Source organism: Hydractinia symbiolongicarpus, chromosome 7 (genome assembly GCF_029227915.1).
Source record: "Hydractinia symbiolongicarpus strain clone_291-10 chromosome 7, HSymV2.1, whole genome shotgun sequence".
Taxonomy (NCBI): Eukaryota; Metazoa; Cnidaria; class Hydrozoa; order Anthoathecata; family Hydractiniidae; genus Hydractinia; species Hydractinia symbiolongicarpus.
The window spans coordinates 15950347-15975906 of NC_079881.1; the positions used below are offsets into that span (position 1 = coordinate 15950347).

The 25560-nt window shown below is 34.7% G+C and overlaps 2 protein-coding genes across 2 annotated transcripts; both read left to right on the forward strand.

The window, feature by feature from the left end:
• The first annotated feature begins 6320 nt into the window (after window positions 1-6320).
• On the forward strand, window positions 6321-10581 carry LOC130648911 (protein disulfide-isomerase 2-like). Its single transcript, XM_057455041.1, has 7 exons — window positions 6321-6534; window positions 7845-8042; window positions 8299-8567; window positions 8646-8842; window positions 8921-9276; window positions 9498-9673; window positions 10098-10581. Exons 1-7 carry the CDS (start codon window positions 6399-6401, stop codon window positions 10284-10286), a joined length of 1521 nt encoding a protein of 506 aa, XP_057311024.1. The 5' UTR covers window positions 6321-6398; the 3' UTR covers window positions 10287-10581.
• Window positions 10582-18188: 7607 nt separating this feature from the next.
• LOC130648538 (capsule biosynthesis protein CapA-like) lies at window positions 18189-25341 on the forward strand. Its single transcript, XM_057454591.1, has 12 exons — window positions 18189-18258; window positions 18916-18983; window positions 19119-19173; window positions 19332-19432; window positions 21459-21709; window positions 21846-21850; window positions 22051-22190; window positions 22355-22516; window positions 24267-24488; window positions 24678-24681; window positions 24785-24872; window positions 25098-25341. Exons 1-12 carry the CDS (start codon window positions 18189-18191, stop codon window positions 25339-25341), a joined length of 1410 nt encoding a protein of 469 aa, XP_057310574.1.
• The last annotated feature ends 219 nt before the right edge of the window (window positions 25342-25560 follow it).

The following is a 25560-nucleotide window of genomic DNA, read 5'->3' on the forward strand; positions in this document are numbered from 1 at the left end:
TTTTTTATTCTCGCTCAACATCAACAGTCGCTCTACAATGACAACAGTTTTGTTCTTTACTTCTTAGATTCGAATTATCATTCGAATTCGATAGTTTTTTTAAAAGAAAGCAACTTCGGTCCCAAAACACAAAAAAGATAGAAGAAACAAATAAGCTTTAATCTAACCTCGTGATGAGTAAACCTTGTTTGAAATAACTTTTTTTTGGATTACTTTGAAAAAGAGACAACTTTCTTCGCTTCGGTTTTCATTTTTCAGTTAATAAACTTTGTTTCCGTGAGATACGGCGCGCACATGGTAAACCGGGGTTAAAATTTAATTATTCTATCTTAACCAGACCAGCGGGGCTTTTACAACAAAAAAACAAATAAAACCATTTGAAATTGAAATTAAAATTAGTTTTAATGAGTAAGGAAAAAGAGTTTTATTTTTTTTAAAAAAATAGTATATAGTATATAGTAACCCCCTGATTTGCGTTTTCTTTAACTTGGTAAATTTTAGCGTAACGCCACGTCGTGTGATTTGTGTGACGTGGCCTCACCGTGCGCACACACACACAAGGCGTATTAATATATAGACTAGTCGATAAGGCCCGTGGAAAAATCCACTTAGGCAGGATAACAGAGAAAAACAACCGTCATTTAAATTTTGATGACGTCAGCAGAGACATGTCAGAACACAAAATGTTTTTTTTCAGAAATGTGTATGCCTGTTGCCTTCATCGTATAGATCTTGAAACGCTGAGCAAGAAAATGTATAGGATCGCGTATTTTTGACAAACGGTTGCAGAGATATTCGGATTTGAAGGTTTTTCGATGACGTCATCAACCCGTCCATTCCGAAACGGATTCGGGGACCCAGGTTTGGGAAAATTACCCAAATTGGTCCTAGTTGGTCCCTAGTTACCCACGCGGTGAAAAATCATTGACGTCACCACCTCGTTTCCAAGTTATTTGGCCTCAAAGTTTTAGGTGCACTGTAATGGCTTCATTAATTTAATTATTAATTTAATATTGACGTTAAAGTAGTGTTATTTTCGTCGCGTCGTAACGTCAGAAAATTTAACATATTAGACATGCATTTTTCGGCAACATCAAAGGAAAATGAAGACATCCACTTTGCCTGTCACAGACACACAGACACACCTAGCGTATTATTATATAGACTAGTCGATTAGGCCCGTGGAAAAATCCACTTAGGCAGGAAAAAAAATAAATGGAAAAGAAAACAATCACTTGAATTTTGATGAAGTCTGCAAGTATCAAAAACAGTAGAGAACAGATGACCTTCCAATCGAACAAGCATGATGTTCACACCATAAAAACAAACAAACTCGCTCTCAATGCAGATGATGACAAAAGAATTATTCATAATGATGGAATAAGCACCTATGCGCGAGGACACTATAAGGCTACATAAGATAACAAAGAGGTAAGAGGTAAGAGGCAAAAAAAAATCGATACAAAAAAACACCTAAATTCACGCTATATCGCGTGAGTTTTAAACGAGGGATAATGCAATTTTGAGCCGGAAAGATGAATTGTCCCAACATCGGCATATTCCTATCTCTGTGTAGCTGGCAATTACATTTACATCACATCGAACAGGATCAGCCTGTTGTTGCATACACCGGCTAGTCTACTTTCTCCAGTCTGATTGGCAATTAGAAATTGGGCATCTGGGCCTGGAGTTTGTTATAAGATCTGTAGCTTGCTCTGATAATCCCTCTGAAGCCAAGCATTGCCTAAACCAGTCCCCGCCGCTAGCCTCAGTTGTTTTTGTCTTACTAGCGGGTGTATTTGTCCCTGAGCATTTGTTAAAGCTTGGGGATGCATAGGCAAGAGCACTGGATTCTGAATCGACATTTTCAACAGAACTGAATACCATGGGTAACTCTGCCAACTGAGCCTTCCTGGACCACTTTCCTGAGAACGTTGGTTATCAGACAAAATGGAGGAAACGCATAACCATACAGATCCCCCACGCCTGTTGAAGTGCATCTGATTCCACACTCTTTGGGTCGGGTCGCCACGATATATACCGTTCTAACTGATGATTCAGACGGGAAGTAAATAGATCTATCTCTGGCTGATATCTTATTTGTGCTAGTCGTCAAAACAGTACTGGATCCAACTGCAAATTGCTCGGATCTGCAATGTTTCGAGACTCCCAGTCCACTACCACATTGAACTTGCTTGGAAGATATTCTGCATTAATAATGATCTTTTTCGAAAAAAGGAAATTCCATATTTCCATCAGGGGAAATTCCCTGGCAGACGCCCCCCAACTCTGAGTTGAAGCATCTGTTTGAATTGTCCAATCCGATTGTAATATTTTCAGATTGGCATTTAGCACTATGCGAAATTGGTAATTTAGACGAGCTTGATGGAGAGCCTGTATCTGTTGACATCGTAAGTAGCGGTGTTATAACCTCCCTGTGAGATCGCTGGAGTCGTGAAGGATAATTTCCCTATTAGTTTTGTTAACTCTAATATTGTTATTATGGGGTTTGAGATCAGCTGAGTGCATTTGTATACTATCTGCATTATTTTTTCCTGTGGTAGAGACAGTGTCATTTTTTGTGAGTTTATGATGAGTTCCAGGAACTCTAATTTCTGAACTGGTACAAGTTGAGATTCTTCTTGATTTATTACATATCCTATAGGACATTAGGCATAGAAACTCGTAAAGATTTCCCTCCAAGAGAAACCTTAGATACCTTCTCGAGTGAGGATTTATTGGAATGCAAAAATATGCATCTTCTAGGTCTATTTTGCACATATAATCGTTTTGTTGCAAAAGATCTTTCAGGAGACTGAGACTCTCTGTTGCTGTTTAAAGTCTTCAAACTTATTATGGGACGATTACCCCGTCCTTTATCGGGACTACAAACATGTTGCTCAAAAAATGGTTCTTTATAGGAGTCCCTTTGTGAATAGCCCTTTTTTGTATCATACTTGATACTTCAGTAATCGTTCCTCCTGACTCATTTGAGGAGTCCGAGGTACTTGATTCTGTTCTGGAGGAGAAAGGAAAGGAATTGTGTACCCTTTTACTTTCCCTTAAATCTTTTGGATCCTGCGTTAACTTTGCCCACTTTAATACAAAATGTTGAATACCTTGTGGAATTTGATTCGTGAACAGAGATCTTATCAGTGGATGCACAAATCCTAAATCAACCTTCACTATTTCTGGCAAAAATAGATAAAAAAAGGAAGCTTTCTTCCCTGCAAAATTGATATGTTGGTATATTTACCACCTTGACTGCATTGTCTTGTCGCATAAAGAATCCACGCCCTCGAGAACCTCTCCAACGGCTCAGAGGGCTTTCACGAAAGGGTTGCTGTTTTTGTTAACCTTTGAATTTCTTGTTAATGAGATCGGTGTACTTTTGTTTTGTCTTCATACTATTACACCAGTCTTCACGAAATTTCGCGCCGAACAACCTTTCGTCCATGTTTGTCAACAGAGATGACTTTTCCTTGAGCAACTGCTTGCCTTTTGTTTCCTTCATTGGGGCAGTTAATACTCGCACCCTTCTTCCATAAGTGATGGTGTTGCTTACCTGACCAAGCAATAATATGCTCTGTTCAACTAGATTATTCGTCCATAGAGTGCTCAATTAGGTTGTTTTCAGAGGCCAAACCTTTTTTGCAAGGTAGTCCACACCCTGGACAAAGGTCTGATAACATCAGTCAATTTTTGCTAAATTTTTGAGCTCGTTTTATCCTCTGTCGCAACATATGGTTTGTGACGTTCTTCTAATAGACTTTTCAAATAAATATCCAGAGTTCCTGGTTTTGGCCCATTGGTCGGTACCGGGTTCTCCTTCAAAATGCAGTTCTTCAAATCTGCATCACTGACGTAAGTTGAAAAATGTTTTTTACATACTCTATTTGATCCTTTGATAGTTCATAATTATACTCACTTCAAACTTTTTCAAAGGTGGACAAAAACTTTTGTTGTGGTCGTCACAATCACAAGGAAGGGAATGTTTCCTCTTCCTTCTTTTCTCTACAAGGCTGGCATTAGCATCGGTCCCAACACCATCGGAGTTCATAACATTATCCTCAACAGTTAAATTTGAGTTTAAGGCTGTTGAATTTGTGGCCATTCTAAAGTAAGAATTGGCATATTTTTATAAACTTTCTACTAAAATTTTAAAGCAGAACCTCTCGACATGAGAGAATTCACCAAACAGAAAAATGCCTTTGTATATTTTAAGATACTTTACTCAGTTATCTCGATAAAAAAATACAAATATTTAACGATAAAGTTAGATAACGGATATCTTGAAATACATAAAAGTATACGTTTTGTTCGCCAGCGAAAGGTTGCGAAAGGAGGATATGTGTAGCCCGTAGGGTCACACTGATTCTAGCGCTATAGGGTTGATGACTCAGCATTAAATCCACGGAAATTTTATGAAATAGAATCTTCCACACCCATGTGCAACATTTGTTTAAAACCAAATCTATCTTCAATGAGTTTTTTAATTATGTTTTGAACGCACAAGTTCAATCACGTGTTTTGGCTTTGCGGGGCTTTTCATCATCAGGGTAAATTAGCTCTAAAAGCAAAATTGTCCGTCGCCATCTTTGTCTGAGTGAGGCTTCTTTTCACCTAACTCGCCCCAGGGCAGGGTTAGGTTATCCATAAATAGACCACGCTCTCTTTGACGAGTTGATCTGTTCAGTTTTACTCCAAAGTTTTACAGAGACAACCAATTTTTCTTGGAACAATCTAAAGCCTGTCGCAGACTGACTGGCGATTGCGTTGCGACTGCGTTACGTTGCGCAATGTTGCGTACAATGCAAACAGTTTTAAAAATACCCCCTCAAGGGTGCTGCAAGATTGACGCAAGAGCGCAAGAATATCAAGACTTTTTGATATTTTGCTTCGTTGCGTCAATCCTGTGGCACTCTTGCAGCACTATTTCAAAATGTGAACACGAGCGCAACGTGCGCAAGTATGACCCAAGAAATTTAAAGGGCTGGAAGATTCATTTTTACTTGGAGAGTATAACGTTGTCAACAGAAAACGAACAAAAACTTGCTGAGGCTGTGAGAAAATATCCTGTTTTATATGGTAAGCAGAATAAGTATTTTAAAGACAGAAATAAAAAGAGACTTGTTTGAAAAGATAATTTTCTTCTGTAACTTTGTTTCAAAAGTATAAAACTTAAAAAGTTACAGCTTTGTCTTCGCCTATGTCGCTAAAACTTTAACAAAATCCTTGCGCCGATGTGAACGTCTTGCGGCATTCTTGCGCCACTATTAAAACTTAAACTCCATTGCCGCAAGCGCAACGCAAGTCAGTCTGAACCAGGCTTAATGTATGTTTTCGCTTCCCTGTATATTTTTATATAACAATAAAACAATGTAATTTATTGGTAGACGAGAACGAGGTTGGATAAGAAAAGCTAGAGTCTAATTGCAATTTTTACGCCTTGGTCTGCTTTATACCAAGAAGAAATTGATCTTTATGTCATGGATTTGGTTGTTAAGAGAGAGGAGAGAAGGCTTCTTCAGGATGCAAAAACTTAAATGGATGCACAAAATAGAAAAAGGTCGACCAGCTATTAAACAAAAGCAGGATTTAACATAATATTTTATAAAAATGTCGCAGTTGTAGGTTTTTGCGTAATACCACAGTGAAAGTTTTAAGGCTTACACGGGATTCTTAGCTGCCGCCACGGCTGTAAACTAACGAATGCGGTTTTTTAATTCTATGAGACATTTTAGGCGGAAAGAAGGTATAATTATAAAATTTTAGATATCATCCGGTGAAAAGTTACGGTCCTGCATCCCCCCCGTCCCTGTTTTTTCGGTATATCTTTGAGGAAGGATAGGTGTTGTCCCCAACATTTAAAAATAAATTATCCAACCACGAATCCAGATTTTCATTTAGTTTTTACCGTGTGTGCGCCTGTCCCACAAAACTGAAGCTGTCCTCCCCCCCCCCTGGCCGTCAATAAAAAGTCGCGCTCTTCCCTGTTCCGGGGATCCTAACCCCTCTTTCCAGGGTAGTTTTAGGGCCCCGTTTAATTTTTATTGGTGAAAAGGGCTAGAATCTTTGGTGTATGCATATGCTTAAAACTGATGCTTCTACACCGGGTGCTTTCTGTTAAAATTAGATTCAATTGTCTTGTTGAAATCCATACGTAAAAATAGCAAATATTTTGGATCCGTTACGTGCAGTAGTTTCCGAGCTGTTTAGTAACACGTTGAGTTAGATAATCCAGTTACTGCAAGCCAATCAGAGCAAAACACGGATTTTAAAACTTGTGCGCGCGCATGATGGCAGCTTCTTCCTCCAACCATAACACGTCGTGGATCCTTTCAAAACAAAACATTGAAGGTGTAAGCAAGTGAAGTGAACAAAACCAAAAACTAGCTATGAAGTGTTTAGTGTTCCTAGCGTTGTTTGTAACAGCTTACTGTGAAATTAAAGAAGAAGATGATGTTCTTGTTGTTACCACAGCTAACTGGGACGAAGCGGTCACAGACGACGCTAATGTTTTAGTTGAATTCTGTAAGTCCCATTCCTTGTCAATGTACTTTTCTGTAACTATAGCTAGCTTTATAAATAGTTCTGAAATAATAAGTTATATTTACAGAAATAGTTTAATAGTAGCTAATGTAGCTAATGTTCAACATTCAATGTTTTTAATAAAAATTCTGAAAATATTGAAATTTTTTTGTCAAACACCACCATAAATTAGCACTTGTTATGGTCAGTATGTAAAAAATAGTAATCATCCAACTAAAAAACAACTAATCGAAGCTAGCTCACTTGACACTGTAATGAGGCTTTTCAGGATATGGAAATGTTTCATCTAGCTACCTAAAGGCATGTATACCGTCTTGACTTATATGGAGCAGTTTTCACACATTCTACATGTACTGTAAGATAACACTTAGCAGAATGCAATAAATGTTAATGTTTTTAGTAAAATGATAAATAAGTAGTTATATATAGCGTATAATCTGCCAACTCCGTAAAAAAAACAACACATTTAATGTCTAAAAATTGTTTTCTTCGCCATAGTAGGATTATTATATAAAAAAGAACATAAAATTTACAATAAAATATATGAAGCTTTTCGTAAATAAAACTTTACATCTTCCGGTAACAACATTACATTTAATGTCCTTATATCCATATCACTAACATATTGGTTATTTCAAACTTTTATTATCGTAGCGCTATCTGTCGCAGACTGTTCGGGGGTATGACAAGAAGAAAAACACATTTAATAGTAAACAAATAAGCTGGATCCGACATGTACTATCATCCAATAAAGCAGTGATGGATCCTTCAAGTCCGTGAAATTTAAGAAACACGTTTTCTTGCTTTCTGATGACTAGCAAAAATATTTTAAAGATTAAAATATTCATTAGAAAACATTCTCAGATCATTGGGCCCTTAGAAAAGGTATAACATGACCATAATTAAAATCAATTAACTGAGATAACAATATATATAAAAAATGACCACCGTCGTGCTTGACTTGAAAATCACAAAAAGGTGTCGCTGGCTAAACTTACCCCTAAATTTTTGTCATGCGCAAGTTCTGACACCCCTAAAATGATTAAGTGGTAGTATCAACCCCCCTGAATCGAATTCATTCATTAAAAATGGTAGACAGAGCTGTGGTAAGTTGTTGTAGGCTTCGAAAGCAGTTTCACAGAGTTATCGGATTCACGGAAATAGCAGATCATACGCTAACTAGATAGTAAAAATTGGTCTCATGGAGCTTATTTTGGCATCACACAATGCACATACAGACAGTTTGTAGTTTTTAGAAGCATAACACGTATATAACTTTTGTTGTACTTTAGATGCCCCCTGGTGTGGACATTGTCAATCTCTAGCTCCAGAATATGCTAAAGCAGCCAAATCATTAAAAGAGAAAAAATCAGATATCAAACTTGCTAAAGTTGATGCTACCATTGAAACTAAATTAGCTGAGAAATATGGAGTTCAAGGATTTCCAACTTTAAAATTTTTCAAGAAAGGGAACATGATGGAATATGGAGGTTATAATAATTTCAAAATATTTTTTTTACGCTGGCATCATATAGTTATTTTAGCTCTCTATTTTATTTGCTTCAGTTAATTTTATTTAAAAAAATGATCTAAGCTTCTTTTTACTTTTTTCAAAACTATATAATCAGCTGTTATATGCTCTTTTGTATGTATTTAAATACTTAAAAAAATGTTTGCATCATTTAGTGAAAGCCATTATTCAAATACATTAATTATTTAACATATTGTTTCCTGTTATTTGTTAAGGAGGAAGAACTGAATCAGAAATTGTGGCCTGGTTAAACAAGAAAACTGGTCCACCAGCCAAACACCTTGAAACTGCTGATGATGTAAAAAGTTTTGTTGAGCCGCGTGATGTTACTGTTCTTGGTTTCTTTACTGACAAAGAAAGTGAACTAGCTAAAGCCTTTATAAAAGCAGCTGATAGTGTTGATGATATAGAATTTGGTATCACTACACCTGCTTCTTCAGGAGAATACAAAGTTAATGAAGACAAAATTGTTGTGTTGAAGAAGGTATCTCAATGTCCATTTTTTTATTTATTTTCAATCATGTCGGTTTTTGTACCAAGTTATCTTCCTTTTCCTCTTTAGTTTGATGATTTACGTGCTGACTATAGTGGGGAAGCTACTGCTGATGCTATCAAGGCTTTTGTCAAGGCAGAATCTATTGCTTTAGTTACTGAATTCACAGATGAAGCTGCACCCAAAATATTTGGAGGAGACATCAAATCTCACATTCTTTTGTTCATCAGCAGAAAAGCAGAAAACTTTAAGGATACTATTGAACTGTAAGAAAAAAAATGTTTGTATGTTTAAACTGTCACTTTTTTATTTTTGTTTTTGCATTTTTATACGTCTTTTTATAGCTTTACTGAAACTGCTAAAGCATTCAAGGGCAAAGTTTTGTTTATCTACATTGATACTGATGTTGAAGACAACTCTCGAATTCTAGAATTTTTTGGATTAAAGGCTGCTGATGCTCCAACTTTGAGGCTCATCAAATTAGATGGTGACATGACAAAATATGTTCCAGAATCAAAAGACATTACCAAAGACACAGTTTCTGAATTTGTTCAAAGTTTTCTTGATGGAAAATTAAAACCACATTTAATGAGTGCTGATATACCAGAAGATTGGGACAAAAACCCAGTTAAAGTTTTGGTTGGCAAAAATTTTGCTGATGTTGCACTTGCGAAGGACAAAAATGTCTTTGTTGAATTTTGTAAGTGACATTTTACCTTTAATTTTATAGTCGGTTTCACCACAATGATTAGTAACTTTCATAAATTCAAAATAATCATAAGGAGATTAAACACTCATATATGACATAAATTTTTATAAGTTAAATAGAGTTGCATTAGAATTTTACTAGAATTCACATTGATGATGTAGATCACATTGATGATGCATTGTTGTAGTTGATTGACATGTAATTCTTTTTAGATGCTCCATGGTGTGGACATTGTAAACAACTTGCTCCAATCTGGGACAAACTTGGTGAAAAGTACAAAGATAGCGAAGATGTTGTCATTGCAAAAATGGATTCCACAACTAATGAAGTTGAAGATGTCAAAGTCCAAAGCTTCCCAACACTCAAGTACTTTCCAAAGGATGGACCAGTAAGTTTCAAGATAAAACCATAAAATTTATGTTGGAATTTACTTGTTAATTTCCATGAAATTTAGATTTTCTTTTCTGTTGTTTGAATTACCTAGAACTTTACACACTGAAAAAGATGTCATCTTTTTTCACCAATTTCTTGAAATTTAATTTTGACAAGCCTACACGTTATCAGAAGACTGCAAATGTCAATAAAAATTTAACATAACGCCCTATATGGCCCTGCGAAATGTGCAAGCATAATACACCTAGTTTACTAAATTGTTAAAGATAGGCATAACATTGGCATGAAGGCTGAGATTCTATGATACTCATGATCGTATTAAGACTTGTCGACTCATGATCGTATTAAGACTTGTCGTAGAATAAATTCTGGTATACGTGGCTTCAATTTTTAGATCTTTATAACTACTTTTATGTCAGGTTGTTGACTACAACGGTGGCAGGACCTTTGACGATTTTGTAAAATTTATCGAATCTGGTGGTAAAGATATGGGATCTACTGGAGCTCCAGAAGAAGAAGAAGAGGGTGAATTGCCACCAGAGGAAGGTGAAGAAGAAGAAGAAGAAGAAGGACCTGAGGGAGAACAAGCACCAAAAATTGAATTGTAAATAAACCATGTTTTAGGACGCCTTTTAACAAATTCTTTCAGAAAGTGTTCGGTTTGTATAACAACCGTTTTAATAATTTTTATTTATTCTTAGATGGATAAATTAATTTAAACGTTGAAAAGCTTTGCACTTTTTGTAACATATTTTTCTAAATCTTACCAAAACATTGCTAAGCGCTTTACTGGTGGAGAATTTTCCCGCAGCAAGTATTTATATATTATATACTATGAACAGCTGACAGTTGTTTTGTTGGGTTTTGTACTGTTTTGTTGTGGGAACAAGAAATGTTAACAAACTCTGTCGTAATCTTTACCCCAAGTAGTACACCATTCCTCGTAGTTAGTTGAATATTTACGCCAGATGTTGAAATATACGATTAGACTCAGCTTTATGCGTTTTGATTTTTAACTGTCAGCCTCAAATCTGTAAATCTCTATTAGCAAGATCTTAAAATTTTACTCTCGCGAAAATTCACTCTTAGAATCAGAATTTTAGAGGGAATTTTTTTAACATTTTGCGACAGTAATTATTGCGTTTTGGTATGTTTTTGCGGCATTGTCACGAATGTAGATTGCACAGCGACACAAATAACGTAATATTGAGAAAAAACTGGCGTAATTTGTCGCAACGTAGAGTTTTCTACTTCATGTGTGCGTGATAAATAAAGTTACCGTGCGTAAACAAGTGACTTTCTGGTTAAAAACGAAACGGTGACCAGCTGCTTAACTAATTTTAGCGCTTGCTCGCATTCTTTCCGGAGTACCTATAGCTGGGTCAACATTTTTTATCGAAAAATAAATGCAACCATTATGCAGATTATAAAATTTTAAAATAGCATACCTTAATGACAATTAATTCTGATATATATCACAACCAAAACTGGACGTTGTTTGATGTTGTTCTTACAGGTAGCTTAGCTACCCTATTCCGCGATTCGGTTTGACGTCATAACAAATTTTTTAGGGGTGAAAAGTTTCCATTTTATAGGTGAAGAGACTGCAGAGGTAGACACATTGTGGAGTTTTAAGAACAATGTTAGAAAGTTTGAGCAAAGATAATTTTTTGGAGCAAAATCTAGATAGCTAAGCATCATTTCCAGACAGATTTTTATTGTGGTTACCTTTGGTTTGCTAATTATTCTTCCATTTCCACATTTTTAGCATTCTTCCCAGTACGAACTAGGTTTGTTTTCACCCTGCGAAATTTTAAAAATGTCAATCATCACTACGGCAACAAAGTTGAACCGAATCGCCGATTAAGGATTAAACCAGCATTTATTACTTAATACTCAGTAAAATATGTCAAGTTTAAATATTAAACTTTTTCACTATAGCTAGCTAGACTAAGTATGAAAGGACAAGGCTGAGATTTTTAGCTGGGTTAAAAGTCAAAACTTAAGAGGAAAATTACATCACAGTTTTTAAAATTATATTACACATACTACAGAACACCTGAGGGAAAATTCATTGTTCATTAAATTACCTCATATGGGTAATATGGAAGATTTCTTCATAAAAAACCTCAGAAACCTTTTCAAGTGGACTACTTTCACATTAACAAAAATTTATAATTTTTAAGATAAACTTTTTCGATTTTGTAATTTATTAGTTTTCAAATTTCTCGCTGAAAAATTTTAAGGTTTAAAACCCATGTCACACAGTAACTTTTTCGTCCTTATCATAATGTCATATACATAAGCTATGCAACAACTTTTGCAGGAAAATAAAAACACATAAAGAGAAAAAGGTTGCTATAAAAATATTATAAATTAATTTCAAACCGATTAGTCCCTGCAGTCATTTTGGTGTCAGTGGTATGAAAAACTATGCTAAAACTATGCTAAGTAAAAGTCCTATTACTTCAGTAAAAATTGAAATAATGACTTGAAACGTAGTATTATATGCTTTTAGACCAGTTTGATGAAATGAACCCAAAAAATGTTTTTGCTACTATCATAGTTTTTGAGTTCCTGTATTTAGCCATTTTTGGAGACGCCGATGAACTGTTTTTGACAGCATATCATTTTGACAAGCCATGTGTACAGAAAACATTCAAAGTGATTCTCAGGATTTAAAATAATTCAAACAGATAAAATGTGTCCCAGGTTTAGGTAAAATACCTTATCCAGCTAGGAGAAAGTGGGAATGAGCTTCTAAAGCACAGTGCTAAATACATAATCTAAATTTTATGTATAAACACAAAGTGGTTAGAAGTTATTTTTTTGTCCACCTGGATCTGCAACACGTTTACTTGCACTAATCGCTCAGCCTGGTGCCACTCACAATTAATTTTTGAATATCTACAGGAACTTATTATGCAAAATGAAAAATGCTAAACAACTGTATTTGCTTTGCAGAAGTAACAATAGGCTTCATCATAAGTCCTGTGAATGTTGGTTTATGAAAAATGTATTACACTTTTAATGCTATAAGCGCTCCACTGGATTTGTAACACATTACACTAAGTTTCCTCCGTGTGACACAGTTTACCCTTTACTAAGTCTTAACCTGGACAGAGACTTTAGGTCTTCCGGCTCCAAGCGAATATTACTTCTGGCTATACTTTCCAAAATTTTGTTATTTCATAAAAGAAACCTGAAAATCTACAAAAATTTATTTATGAAATATAGGTTTCTGTTTGTCGTGACATATTTAACCAACATGCAATGCCTTGCATACCTAACTAGCTATATACTCAAGTCTTAACTGTTCACTGTAATGGGAGGTCCAAATTGCTAGCAGGTAGCTAACTTTATTTAAAATGACAGAATGCCTTGAAAAATCTTTTGTGTAGCTAGCTACATAAAAATAATATATTTAGCTCTTGTACTTTATCACTTAATTATTTAATAACAAATGCGTCCCTGGAGTGCTGGCATGGTACTAACTAGGTAGCTTAAAATCACAAAATAAATATTATCCAGATGTGACCATCCCTGTGCCATCCCGCGATGTCTGTCGACCCATGTTGTCCGATATTTTGAACTGTGGAAAAAAGACAATATGGGCAGCCCTCGGACAATATGGGTAAACCGACAATTTAGTGCAGCGCGGTTGTTGTGTGTGGATCGTGGGTATTGTGGATATCTAGCTAGCTATATTTTCCTCAGTTTGTTTATATAAGTTTGTTATTTTACTTTGTTTTTTTATCCTTTTCAGGGATAATTTAGATTTGAGTTTTTAATGGAGAATCTTTTGCCTAAAATGATCTGGAAGAACATAAAAAACAGTTCCAGGCCTGGTTGGAGGTGGAAGCGTGCAAAAAGAACTCCACAATAATGTCCCAAGAGACCTATCACGACATTGTTTAATACTTGAAAAAACAAAAGAGCGATGTATCAGAATATTTATGTATTCCTAGCACTACAGTTGATGTAAGTCATTTTTTATTCTCCTTTATAGTTTAATTATACTGCATTTTATTACACATTCATGTACCTAGGTATATATTATATATATACTTTTTTATAATTTTTATGGTGTTTGTAATTTTTTCATTTTCCATTGTGAGCAATGCTTAGCTATTTGTCATCTCTAAAGGCCAAAAATATGAACAACAAACTACAATAGCAGAATAGTAAAGATACATGTTAGTTAATACCCATGGATTGTTTCTTTGGCAAGTTCAGTTTTGGCATGACCTCTAAATTATGTTTCAGTTACTGTGGTAAACTGAGATGGTTTTTTATCCTGTTACGTAATTTTTCTTTTTTTATTGTTATTTCTGTATATATATGATAATTCTTAGATAATAAAATCAAGATTCATAGACTGACTTTCGATTCAGTCATCCAATTGGTAGGATTTCCTGTTAACAGGATAATGCAGGTTCGAATCCTGTCTGAATCAATTCTGTTCTTTATAACGACTATATATAGTAGATGTTTTTGTAAGTATGTATATATATAATCGTTGATTTGACATAATATTTATATATATCTAAATGCTTTTTTCAGTGCAACGCAACTCTGGGAAATTTTGAGAGGGTATGCACAGGAAACAAGATGTTTGACATAATTGAAGGAATCCATAGCAAGGTACTCATCCATTGTGGTTCAAGAAAAACTTTTGAACAGGTATTAACGCCTATAACTATTTTTGACCTTACAGGAAAGTGTAATTAGGTCTGCATTGCTTGTGAAAAATTCACTGAGTCAGGTCAGTACTATTGTGTTTAGTATTTTTTATTCTTTGCCTTCACTGGTCTTTATTTTTAAGTTCATTTAAAAGTTAAAGAGCCTTCATCGTTGAAATAATCAGGTTATGAAAGGTTAAATACAAGCTTTGATATTGTTGATTTTTTTACTTCAGAAAATGCAAAGAGGAAGGAGTACTGGCGTGAAGGTGGATATGCGGACTTTCTAATTTTTCTCTTGAAAACGTCTTCTGTGTGTACAGCCATGTCTTTTTCTACAAATAAATGATATATACTGTTTAATTTGTTAGAACAAGAAGATCAGTTAACGCGAGATTTAAATGCCAGGTGGAAAACCTTCGCGAAACGAAATCACGACCTAATGCAACGTTTGCTTTCTGAGTCTTGCGACGAAAAAAAAATCCTTTGTTGAAGTATTCAAAAGGCAGTGGTTCCAAGTTTCATTGGGCTGCATTTAAATCATTACGCAAAACCAATCCTGAGTTTCATGATGAATATTTGAGGAATAGTGAAAATGTACCCAGCGGTTTTGTACATTTTCTCAGAAGCAACTTTTCTGAATTAGGCATCAGTGCAACTTCCCATAGCCGGATTGGATACATAACAACTAAGTTTAAAGACTTATTTGATCGAAATGAACAGTAGTAGATTTCATTATACGTGTCCTACATTAACAATTATTTATTACTATGTTCTTTGACTTATGTTATATTCATGTATTTGTTAAAAAAATTCGGCAAGAATACTTACTGTCTTTGTCATTTGTTATCTTTTCTTTTGGAGAATGTGGATATTTAATGTTTTTAAGATCACCAAGTCTGATATGCAGGTTTTTAAAGTTTCAAAGTTCAGCAGACACCCCAACCCATATGATCCAAGAAAGTTCAGGAAAACGTAGGTAGAGGTTATATGCCTGCCCATGTTGTCCAAAAAGGTTTAGATGAGGACGTGACTTGCGTTACCTTGTAAGTTTTGTTGAAAGGTCTTACCCAGGGTGTCAACAATCCGCATTAACAAAAGACTAATTTTCTGAAAAATAAACAAGCGATAAGTGTATTCTACTTGTCCCGACAATATGGGTTGGATTCGGACAATATGGGTTGTTGCCGTTCTTCGGACAACATGGGTCGGCCGGACAATATGGGTCGGAACATCCCTCATCATCAGACATCAGAAAGGCGTTTCTGTTCTTTACTTCTCATTATGGGGTACCTCAAATTCTTGTAAATCCAATGAAAAAAAATTACTTAAGACTTTCTCTTTTTTCTCTTGCACCACTCATGGCATTTCTTAGCATGTCTTCAGTTCGAAGCCACGATTCCTTAGCTTCCAACTGCGTCTCGTTCACAAGTTTCGGCGCTAGCCAATATGATGGACAACGTCGAGGAACCCTGGGTAATTTTGAAAAAATGTGGTTCTGTCTTATGATTTTCAGATTTTTGCTGCTGATATCAGCATATTTTAGCCTTTGAGTGCCACACCTCCGTATATATAGGAATTAATTATCTTTAATTAAAGATAGGCAACAAACTAAGTAAATTACTAGATTCTTCGTTGACATTTTTTCCACAGCTCGACATTAAATTTTTGAATAATAAAACAAATTACCGACCTTCAAAAATCATTTTGAACTCTCTCTTTTGAAGCCGATTTTCCACTAAGCGTTTCAGAACGCGCTGAGCATAACGGCTATTGTTCTTTCAGTCTTAAACCCCCTAGAAGCAGTCCGCTCAACGCAGTTTCAAAAGTCATCTCTACTTCGACTTACGCGCGATTTCAAAGCGCATCCAATTAAAATGCTTCAAGGCCAAGTGATATAAAGAACTTTTTGCGAGAGCCATCAAAACTATCTTTTTCAATTCAAGATTGTAATTAAAGAACCAACCCAAGATAAAAGAGTTTCAAGTTTAGTGGGTGACATACGAAAATATTGAAAGAAGGTTGACTGTCATACAATTTCATATCTTAAACGAGAAGATTAAATTCTTCTTTTAGTTTTCGTTCTTGATACAGCCATCTCATCCAAAACAAAACCTTTTTGCATACTTCTTTGTTTTTTGTTTTTGTTTTTCATTTAGCAACAACAATAGTTTGAGACGACTTTTTTTCTTAAAGAGCAATAATGTTCTACGTTGAACGTTCATGTTTACATATTTTTGTCGTTTAAAAGTTTACGCGCTCTTTTTGCTGCTTGACAAGCGGAAATGAAATAATAATATTCGAAGCGGATTTATATGCGGCTATTGTTTTAAAACAATGGCCACCTACGCTCAGCGCGTTGTAGGCCGCCCGGTGGAATTGTGCTACGAACAAGTCAATGCGGATGATATTGGTTGATAATGTAAAGGAATGTTCGACGAAAATATTTTCAAAACCGAACGTTTTTTTTTTATTCTTAAAATGTGCAGTTTTTGGAAAGCATTGCGTGTCGTCAACCTCGTGCCCAGGACTATTCGCTTCTCAAGGGCGCTGTGTTTTTGATAGTTCTAGCGTCGTCACGGTAAAAGTTGGTGAAATCTAATTTGCAGTGTCGCACGAGAAGTGTGCAGTGTCTATAAAAAGTGCGCATTATATTGAAATTTCTGAGCCATGCGTAGCCTTTGAACAGAGCGGAGAATGTGGGCTACTATAGAGAACATTGCGCTATTTATGCATAGGAAGCTTTCTAAACCAGACACCTATGAGAGATGCACCAAATTTGTTTTGTCTTGAATTCAAGAAGAAATAATAACCAGATCCATCGTTTCAGACTGTGTAAATATTTCTTAATACTTATTAACTTGGCATTATTTTACATTCTTTTATTCATGTATTTTCTATTTTTTTACAACAACTTTTTCTCCTTAAGAATATTTATAACTTTCTTTTTAACCAGCCAAATAATTTACTTATAACCCTTCACATAATAATTACAAGGTGGTTACCATCCTGAACCCCTTGATTAACTAATTGACAGTTCGAATTTGAAAGTTTAGATAAATACAGCTAGTTTTTCTCCACCTACCTTTAGCGTAAACATTTTTGAGGACCTTTTTTTCCCTTCTTCTCAGAAAAGTGCAATTTGGGAAACTAGGACACAAAAGTTTCGTTTAAAAATTAAAACATTTAAAATCGCCCTGGAAAGTTAAAAAATCATAGCATAGTTCTTACGTTTTTCAATTAGGTATTTAACATGTCAATCCTTTTTCTTCTAGTATCCTGATACGCATTCGCTAAATTAAAATCCGCTTAATTAGAACTTTTGTTATTGCAAACAAATTTGGGTTCAGATACAAAGTCTTAAATGCTGCTTAATTCGACCTTTTTGAATTCAAACTACTTTTTGTTCCGGGTCGACCTACGTTAACGTAATATTCACGTTGTTAAGATTTCGGATTACATCCGAGACCTTATTAAAACGGGCGGTCTTTTTCTCCTTCTTCTTCTTTTTCTTCTTCGACCGATTTTTAACCGACTGCCGTAACGTCACGACTTTTAAAGTCTGACCTGACCCCGAGTCCTAGCTCTACGCCAGTTATGTGCGTATCTTAGTATTCGTGATATTGGGAAAGAATAAAGACTAGAATAAAGACTAGATGCTCTTTTAAATCTTCATTTCCAGTTACGTTTTAACTAGGCGGATTTTTGTCAACACTAAACCGAGCTCTAGGGGTTAAGGTACGAGTCGTTTTTCAGTTTTGTCAGAGATAGTCGCCATAAAAATGGCTCAAAAGCTACAAAGCAGTAAACAAAACTCTCTGTTTTCAAATGTCTTACACCTTGAGTTCTTCGAACAAGGATAAAACAAATCATAGGCACAAGAAAAAGAATAGTGTGGGTAATCGGCCATTCCGGCCGTAATGAAAAGTTACTTAAAAAAACTAGGGTTGCTGGAAAATAAGGGTACCAATTTTGTAACATAGCTACGAAAAGGAGAATTTGACTCTTCATAGAAGATTTTGATGAAATTATAGAAGCTGTAGCTATCTAATTTTATACTTAGAAGTTTTAGCTAGCTAGCTCAAGTTTTCGTGTTTTCATGAGGTAGCTAGCTATATCCAGAAAACTGCAGGATTAGCATCTGACCAACTGTGTCACCAAGTTTTTTTTAAAAAAAATGTAAATTTGATTGTTTCCTAACTTTTGGCATATATACATAATATGTATAATATGGTTTACTAAGTTGTCATAGCTAGCTCTTATATTTATATCTGCTTAAAAGATATAGGTGTCATTATTTAGCAGAGAGTCGAACAAGATTGACCACAATCATAATATCATTTTAGCCATAAAAAATTTTGAGACAGGAAAGCTCACAATTAAGTTTTAGACAGTATTGCTAGCTATGAGAGGAGTATTTGGTTAAGTCACAGCACATGTTCTGTTTTGATGTCTTGTTGGAACGTGATATAAAAACAGCTATGCTTATAACTACAAAATTATAAAGAACATTATTATAGCCCTTTTTGTTGAGGAAGTTCTTGTAACCTCCTAGGTAACCTCACCAAAAGACTTAGTTGCACGAAATGTAGTGCTGGTGACAGAAAGCAGTTAAATATGCAGGTATTGATGTTGTTGTGTGATCAAAAAAAGTTAATCAATATCCTTACTTATCCATGGCATCATAATAAACTCTAAGTGAGGTGTTGTATTTAATAATTAAGGTGTAAAAGGGCTATGTATCTTCCTTGTCTTTAGTTTCCTGTTTTTATTTTTACACAATTTTACACAAATTTGGAAAAAAGTTTCTGTCGTATGATATCTTACAAAGAATATCGAATTTTGAGCACGTAGTAATATGTTTAATACTGTCATGGCCAAAACTTCTGGAACATTGATTTTTACCAAATCAACTAAATAATTCTCAAACAAACACTAGATAAATTGCAAAAATATTTAAATTTCTTAAAGACGACGAGCAAAAGATGTTTAAAGAACGCATTTACTTGATTTTCATACTCTGTCTACAGATGTTGAATAAGCCTGCCGCTACCTTAGGACTTTTAATATTAGTACATGCTGGTAAACTTAGCAAAATTTTCTGAAAGAACTCCGAACCAATTAATCCCAGTAACTAAAACTTTAACAAAACCAGCAATCTCCGTTGTTTGCATGGACCCTACTGCGTTCGACCCTACTGCGTTGCGACTTTACAGCCTCCTGTCGCTATTTTTCTGTAGCGCCTGATTAAACGGTTTACAATAATACAGATACTGCGTCTGTCTGTTTGTAACAGGCAAAGTGAATGTCTTCATTTTCCTTTCATGTTGCCGAAAAATGAATGTCTAATATGTTAAATTTTTTGACGTTACAGCGCGACAAATAATAACCGGATTCCGTCTGTCTGCTTGTGGGCGGGAAAAATGCCATGTCACGGAAACACGAAATGCGATATAAAAAGGACGGGTGACCCCGTGAATTTTTCCACGGGTTGACGACTAGTCGCTTTAATAACAGCCGTATTTTGTCTGTGTGTCCGCGAGAGCCGTGTCCCGTAACGGAATCACGAAATTTTTATAATGCGCACTAATACCAAATGCGATATATTTTTTTCCACTTTGTTACGACAGGTGAATTTAAAGGACGAGCGAACCCGAGAATTTTTCTACGGGCTAACGACTTCTCTTTAATAATAGCCGTATTCCGTCTGTCTGTTTGTGCGTCTGTTTGTCTTTTCGTTACGGAAACACGAAGAGAGATATAAAAAGGACGGGCGGGCCCGTGGATTTTTCCACGTTCTACCGACTAGTCTCTGTAATAATAGCCGTATTTTGTCTGTCTGTATGCGAGAAAAACGTCGTGCTACGGGCACACAAACAAATAATGTAGAATTTCAAAACTTCTCAAAAAGTATCAAATTTTATGTGTACATTCTTTCTGCTTATGAGTGAAATCAAATTACCCTGTTCATAAATCCAAAAATTTGTGTCATTGGCTCACTCCGTAACCTATACTGAGGTGTTCTTGTGATATATATCGGAATTAATACATCTTTCCCGAAAATATGAATACCATAATTGAATTCAGCATAGTTTGTTTAATTTATGTGTAAAGGTTTAACTTGATACGCCAACAGAAAGTGCTATTTTGAGGAGATATATATCACAGTTAAAGTATTCTTAATGCTCAAGTTACCATGTCCCGCCTCGTTTTCAAAAAGAGTTTGGACATGCCACAAATCTTTAAATTAGAATAGCAGGTTGTTTACTTGCTGCATTGTTTTGAAATTTTCTTTGTTTATGACATTTTTGATAAGGAATTCAAATCTGTTGTCCGTTTTTCATAAAACTCAACAGAAAAAGTTGCGGCACATCAAAAGAATAAGTCTCGGGAAAGGTGTATTGTCTTCGAAAATCAAAATAACAAAAATGCTATAGTTAAATGACACAACAAAATTATTTTTATTTTATTACTTACTAAACCAATTCTTGAGTAAAGATAAAGAAAATAAAGATTTGCAAACAATGTTTTTGTTGAAAGTTTCATTCTTTTTCTATCAAATTTGGCGCCATGTCATCACAACAAACTTCTTCGTTCGAAGCTGGACGTATGTTGTGTAAAAGCGAAAATACGAAAATATATAAAAATATATATAAAATGCTGGCACTACGTCTGTAGTTAAAGATTTTATTTTTGATCTTTATTGTTATGTACATCTCAAACTAGCTTCTTTTTTCCCACACAGCCATAAAAGCGTTTTAAAAATGTTGCTAAGTTAGTTGTGTGTCGTTATAGTAGATATTTTATTAGATTTTGGGATTTAGAAGTTGCTTCATTTTTGCTCCTGATTTAAAATTTATTTTGTAGCTGCCACAGAAAATGTTTTTTTGTTCGCTTCTTCTTTAATAGTCATTTAAATACAGCACACCCGTCCTTTTTCACAATTGCTTTGACATTATACCGAATATGTATGTACGCTCTAAAAACAGCCAAAAAATGTTTATTTCCCACCCTTTGTTTCTATAGTTACCGCTATGCACACACAAATAGTGTGCAACCATTCAACATCATATTGGTTAACATTTTATATATTTATAGGCGAATAATGTAAAGTTAATATTTGGTGGTGATGTAACATTTTCTGAAGTCATCAAATATCACGTTCGCCGAATGAACTGCACATATAACGAATCTTTTTCCCCACTTAAACCATACCTTTCGGAAGCAGATCACGTGATTGTAAATCTCGAAAGCCCTTTCCACCCTTACAATGGAAAGAAGCTAACAGAACTAGAACGGAAGAAAATAGTGAAGTTAATCTCTGATTTGGATGCTATGCCAACTTTAAGGTGAGTAAAGTTTACCACACATAAAAAACAAATTTTTTTTATATTGATATGAGCTTTGTCTAGGAAATTTTTAGTTTATAAATATATATTTTTATTTACTATAACTATGACTGACACCAACCATTTTATGTTATAGAGCTAGTTAATGATGTCATGATTCTAAAAAGCAATAGAGATTTTTTCAAAAACATAAAAAGGTTATAAGGCGAAATCCCGAGCTATCTCATACAAAATCACTTTGTTTTTTCACGGAAGGAATGGTGACAATATAAATTAAAAGGCAAGATTTATTGCTTTCGAACTGAATTCCCTCTTTTCTATTTTCCAATAATGTTATGCAGGAATCGATGTTGTTACATTGGCAAATAATCATTTTATCGATTTTGGTGAAGAACCCGCCAATATCACTATAGAAAATTTAAAAAGACTTCACATTGCATATTTTGGCGTGACTTATGGCAGGCACAAAATACTAAAACAGGTATTCGGTTATAGTATTATATTTCATTCAACATTTTTAGGATGATGTTGCTTCATAGTAATCTGTAAAGTGTTACTTGGCTATAAACCTGAAAAAAAAAACATTGCCAACAATAGGTACATAGCTATCATTATATATATCATGAAAACTTTTTATTATTATAGGACCCTTTGATCATTAGAAAAAACGGTATTAGAATCGGGTTTCTTGGTTATTGTGCCACAAATGAAGGTTGCTCGCGCGGCAAGTATCGAAGAATGGCGAAAGTCGGACCGGCAGTTTACAACAAGATGTTGGTGATAAAAGAATTAAAAATTCTAAAGAAGGTAAGTTGTTGATTTATTGTTGTTTTTGTTGTTGTTTTTGTTGTTGTTGTTGCTGTCGTTGTTACTGTGATTGTTACTACTGCTCCTGTTAAAGTGGCTTTATATTAGGACTAGCCGATAAAGCCCGTGGAATAATCCACTGAATCTCTCATTGAATCCTTTTGAGGGGTGCCAAATAAAAACATAGAACTCAGTAATTTCACTTTTTAAAAGTCACAATTTGCATTATTCTATATCTATAACCGTTGAAACAAAACGTTTAAATAATAAACATGTGCAACAATAAAAAGATAATAATAAAAGAGAAAAAAAGCACTGGGATTTAGGTTGCTCACAATCTGCGTTATATTTATACCCGGTGAAACAGAGCGCTTAAAAATATAAGCAGGTCCAACAACAAATAAAAATGCAAAAGTTGTAAAAAATCGAAGGTGGCTAACAACGGTTATGAAAAAATCTAAATCTGCTAAAACTATATACTTACTTTGCCATGCCAGAAGTACACCAGAGAAAATAGTATACCAGACATTAGAAAAAATTGTTAAGTCACACAAAAAATGTTATTGTAAAATTTCCACAACGTACAGTTTCTAATGCATCATACCAAATTGGCTATTTAGTCTATTGCATACAGCAACCCTCCCAATGCGCCAACGTGCCGTGCATGATAACAATGCAGTGTTTTCAGCCGGCAGGCTGCAAATACGCTACTTTTGCACACAAGTAGGCCAGCCAGAGCGTTGAAAAGTTGCTACTCACATTCTTTAGCACGCCCACACGCCGAAGTAATTCACGTCGGGGACCACGAAGTTGCTGACGTCAGCAACAATTAGCACATTTTAAGAATTTCGTATTTACCAAATAACCTAAGATCCGAGTCCTAAGTTCACTCTGAACATTGACAAGATGTGTGCATCTAATATAGAATGAACCTACGCAATTACTTGTGGTGGCGAAATTCGAAATTCGTTGTCTTGTACCAACATATTGTGACCACGATTGTAGGCTGAATAAAATTTCAATCAGTTTTTTACTTCGATTACTAAATTTCGCTTCATCCCAAAGAGAACGAATTAAAAATGTACAGCTACAATTGTCTGATGCATTTTCAATTAATTCTTTTTGTGATGTTATATCATCATACGTTTTTTTTTTCGTTTTAAAAAATATTTCTGACAACAACATTATTAACTTCGTTTGACAACAACAGTTTGTTTTTTACATTTTAGATCGAATTGCAGTCATATTCGAATGCGATACAACCTCGGTCCCAGAACACAAAAATGTAAAATATAGAAAAATATATATGCTTAAGATAACCTCAAGATGAGTGAACAGTGGCATGCTTTGTTGGAGTATCTTTTTTCAGGATTACTTTGAAAAAGAGAAAACCTTCTTCGCTTCGGCGCACATGGTAAACCGGAGGTAAAATTAAATTATTCTATCTATACCGACCAACGGGGCTTTTGAAACAAAAAAACAAATAAAAACATTTAAAAAAAAATTAGCTTTAACAAAATAAAGAAAAATATTTTTATTTTTTAAAGTATTAAGAAAAGAGAATTAAATGTTTAAAGAGTAACCCCCTGATTTGCGTTTTTTTTTAATTTAGTAAATTTTAGCGTAACGCCACGCTTTGGGGACACAATGCATGAGAAATAAGAAAGTAACCCGTATATTTTTGTTCTTGGCCTCACCGTGCGCACACACAAGGCGTATTAATATATAGATTCACAACAATTTCATCTAGAAAGTGGATGTTGTGATTGTATTCATGCATTGGGGAGATGAATATTCCACTGAGCTACCGAAAAAACTCGGTCAGAAAATAATTATTCGAGTTGCGCCATACGCTGATATCATCATTGGGTGTCACCCACATATAACTCAAGATCATTTCTATCATAAAGATGTTCTGGTTGTCCCCAGTCTCGGAAATCTGTTGTTTCCCTCTCATGGAACCGTAATGAACGTAAGTATTTCTTCGTATTGTTGATAGAACAAATGCTTATATCAAGTTTATAATATTATTTTTTAATAATTTTAATATTTTTTTACTCTTATCACCCTCTTATCTGTTAGCAGTGACATCTTGCTTATTTTTATTATTTAAAACAAGCTTCATGTGCTACTAATATTTACTAAGATTTTTCCATGTTAGAAGTGTATGTCATGGTATAGCAAGATGTCTGAAACAATAAATCTATTAATTTCCTATTTTTTTTACTTTTAAGAAATTTAGAGACAAATGAGATAATACATCAAAAGCAAATCTAGACAAAGTCTGGTATAAAGAAGCAAAAGTTGTGAAGCCTGAAAGTGCAAACGGGAAACTTGTTAAGATAGAAATCAACAAGTAGGTTTTTTTATTCATGCTCTTGACTCTCTGAGTGCTTGTTATGTTTCGCAACGCACAATGACGCCCTAATTTGACATCTTTCTTTGACATTTACTTTAAAGGCCATTGCATTTGAATTTGTAAAAAGTTAGTATCAGATATAAGCTGCATATTTTTTTTTTATTTTGTTGTACATTGTACATTTAGGAAACATCAAATTTTTATTTCCTAATTTTGTTTTAGGAACGGTCTAATAAAGAACAAAGCAAAATATTTAAGCACTCAAACTGCTGTTAGCGATAAACATTGTATGTACGTTAGAAAAAGAGATAATTCATCGTGGCAGACTATCTGCGGTGAAAATGATGAAAACTGTGAAGGGACAAGTGACTGTAATGTGTTACAATGTGATGATCAGAGAAAAGTGAAACCGAATGAAGTACATATAAAGGTGGAAAGAGTCAAAAGCATGAGCGACATTGATTGACAATTTCTTTGCAAGTAAAGATGGCATAATGTAGATTCAACGAAATTATAACAAATATCTCACAGGTCGAGGTTATTCCAATGATATATGGAATAATTTATACAACCATTTAAATTAAATTTGCAGTTTCCTGTAATTAAGCGGATAGATCCAAACGTAATGTTACGTACGCAAAGCAAAATGTTTTTCACACAGTACACATTTGCTATGTTAAACAAC

Coding starts and splice junctions, on each gene's coding strand:
- LOC130648911 (XM_057455041.1), top strand. CDS start 6,399: ATGAAGTGTTTAGTGTTCCTAGCGTTGTTTGTAACAGCTTACTGTGAA. Junction 9,277..9,497: donor AAATGTCTTTGTTGAATTTT/GTAAGTGACATT, acceptor AATTCTTTTTAG/ATGCTCCATGGTGTGGACAT. Junction 9,674..10,097: donor ACTTTCCAAAGGATGGACCA/GTAAGTTTCAAG, acceptor CTTTTATGTCAG/GTTGTTGACTACAACGGTGG.
- LOC130648538 (XM_057454591.1), top strand. CDS start 18,189: ATGTCTTACACCTTGAGTTCTTCGAACAAGGATAAAACAAATCATAGG. Junction 18,984..19,118: donor GAAAGCAGTTAAATATGCAG/GTATTGATGTTG, acceptor CCTTGTCTTTAG/TTTCCTGTTTTTATTTTTAC. Junction 24,873..25,097: donor GTTAAGATAGAAATCAACAA/GTAGGTTTTTTT, acceptor ATTTTGTTTTAG/GAACGGTCTAATAAAGAACA.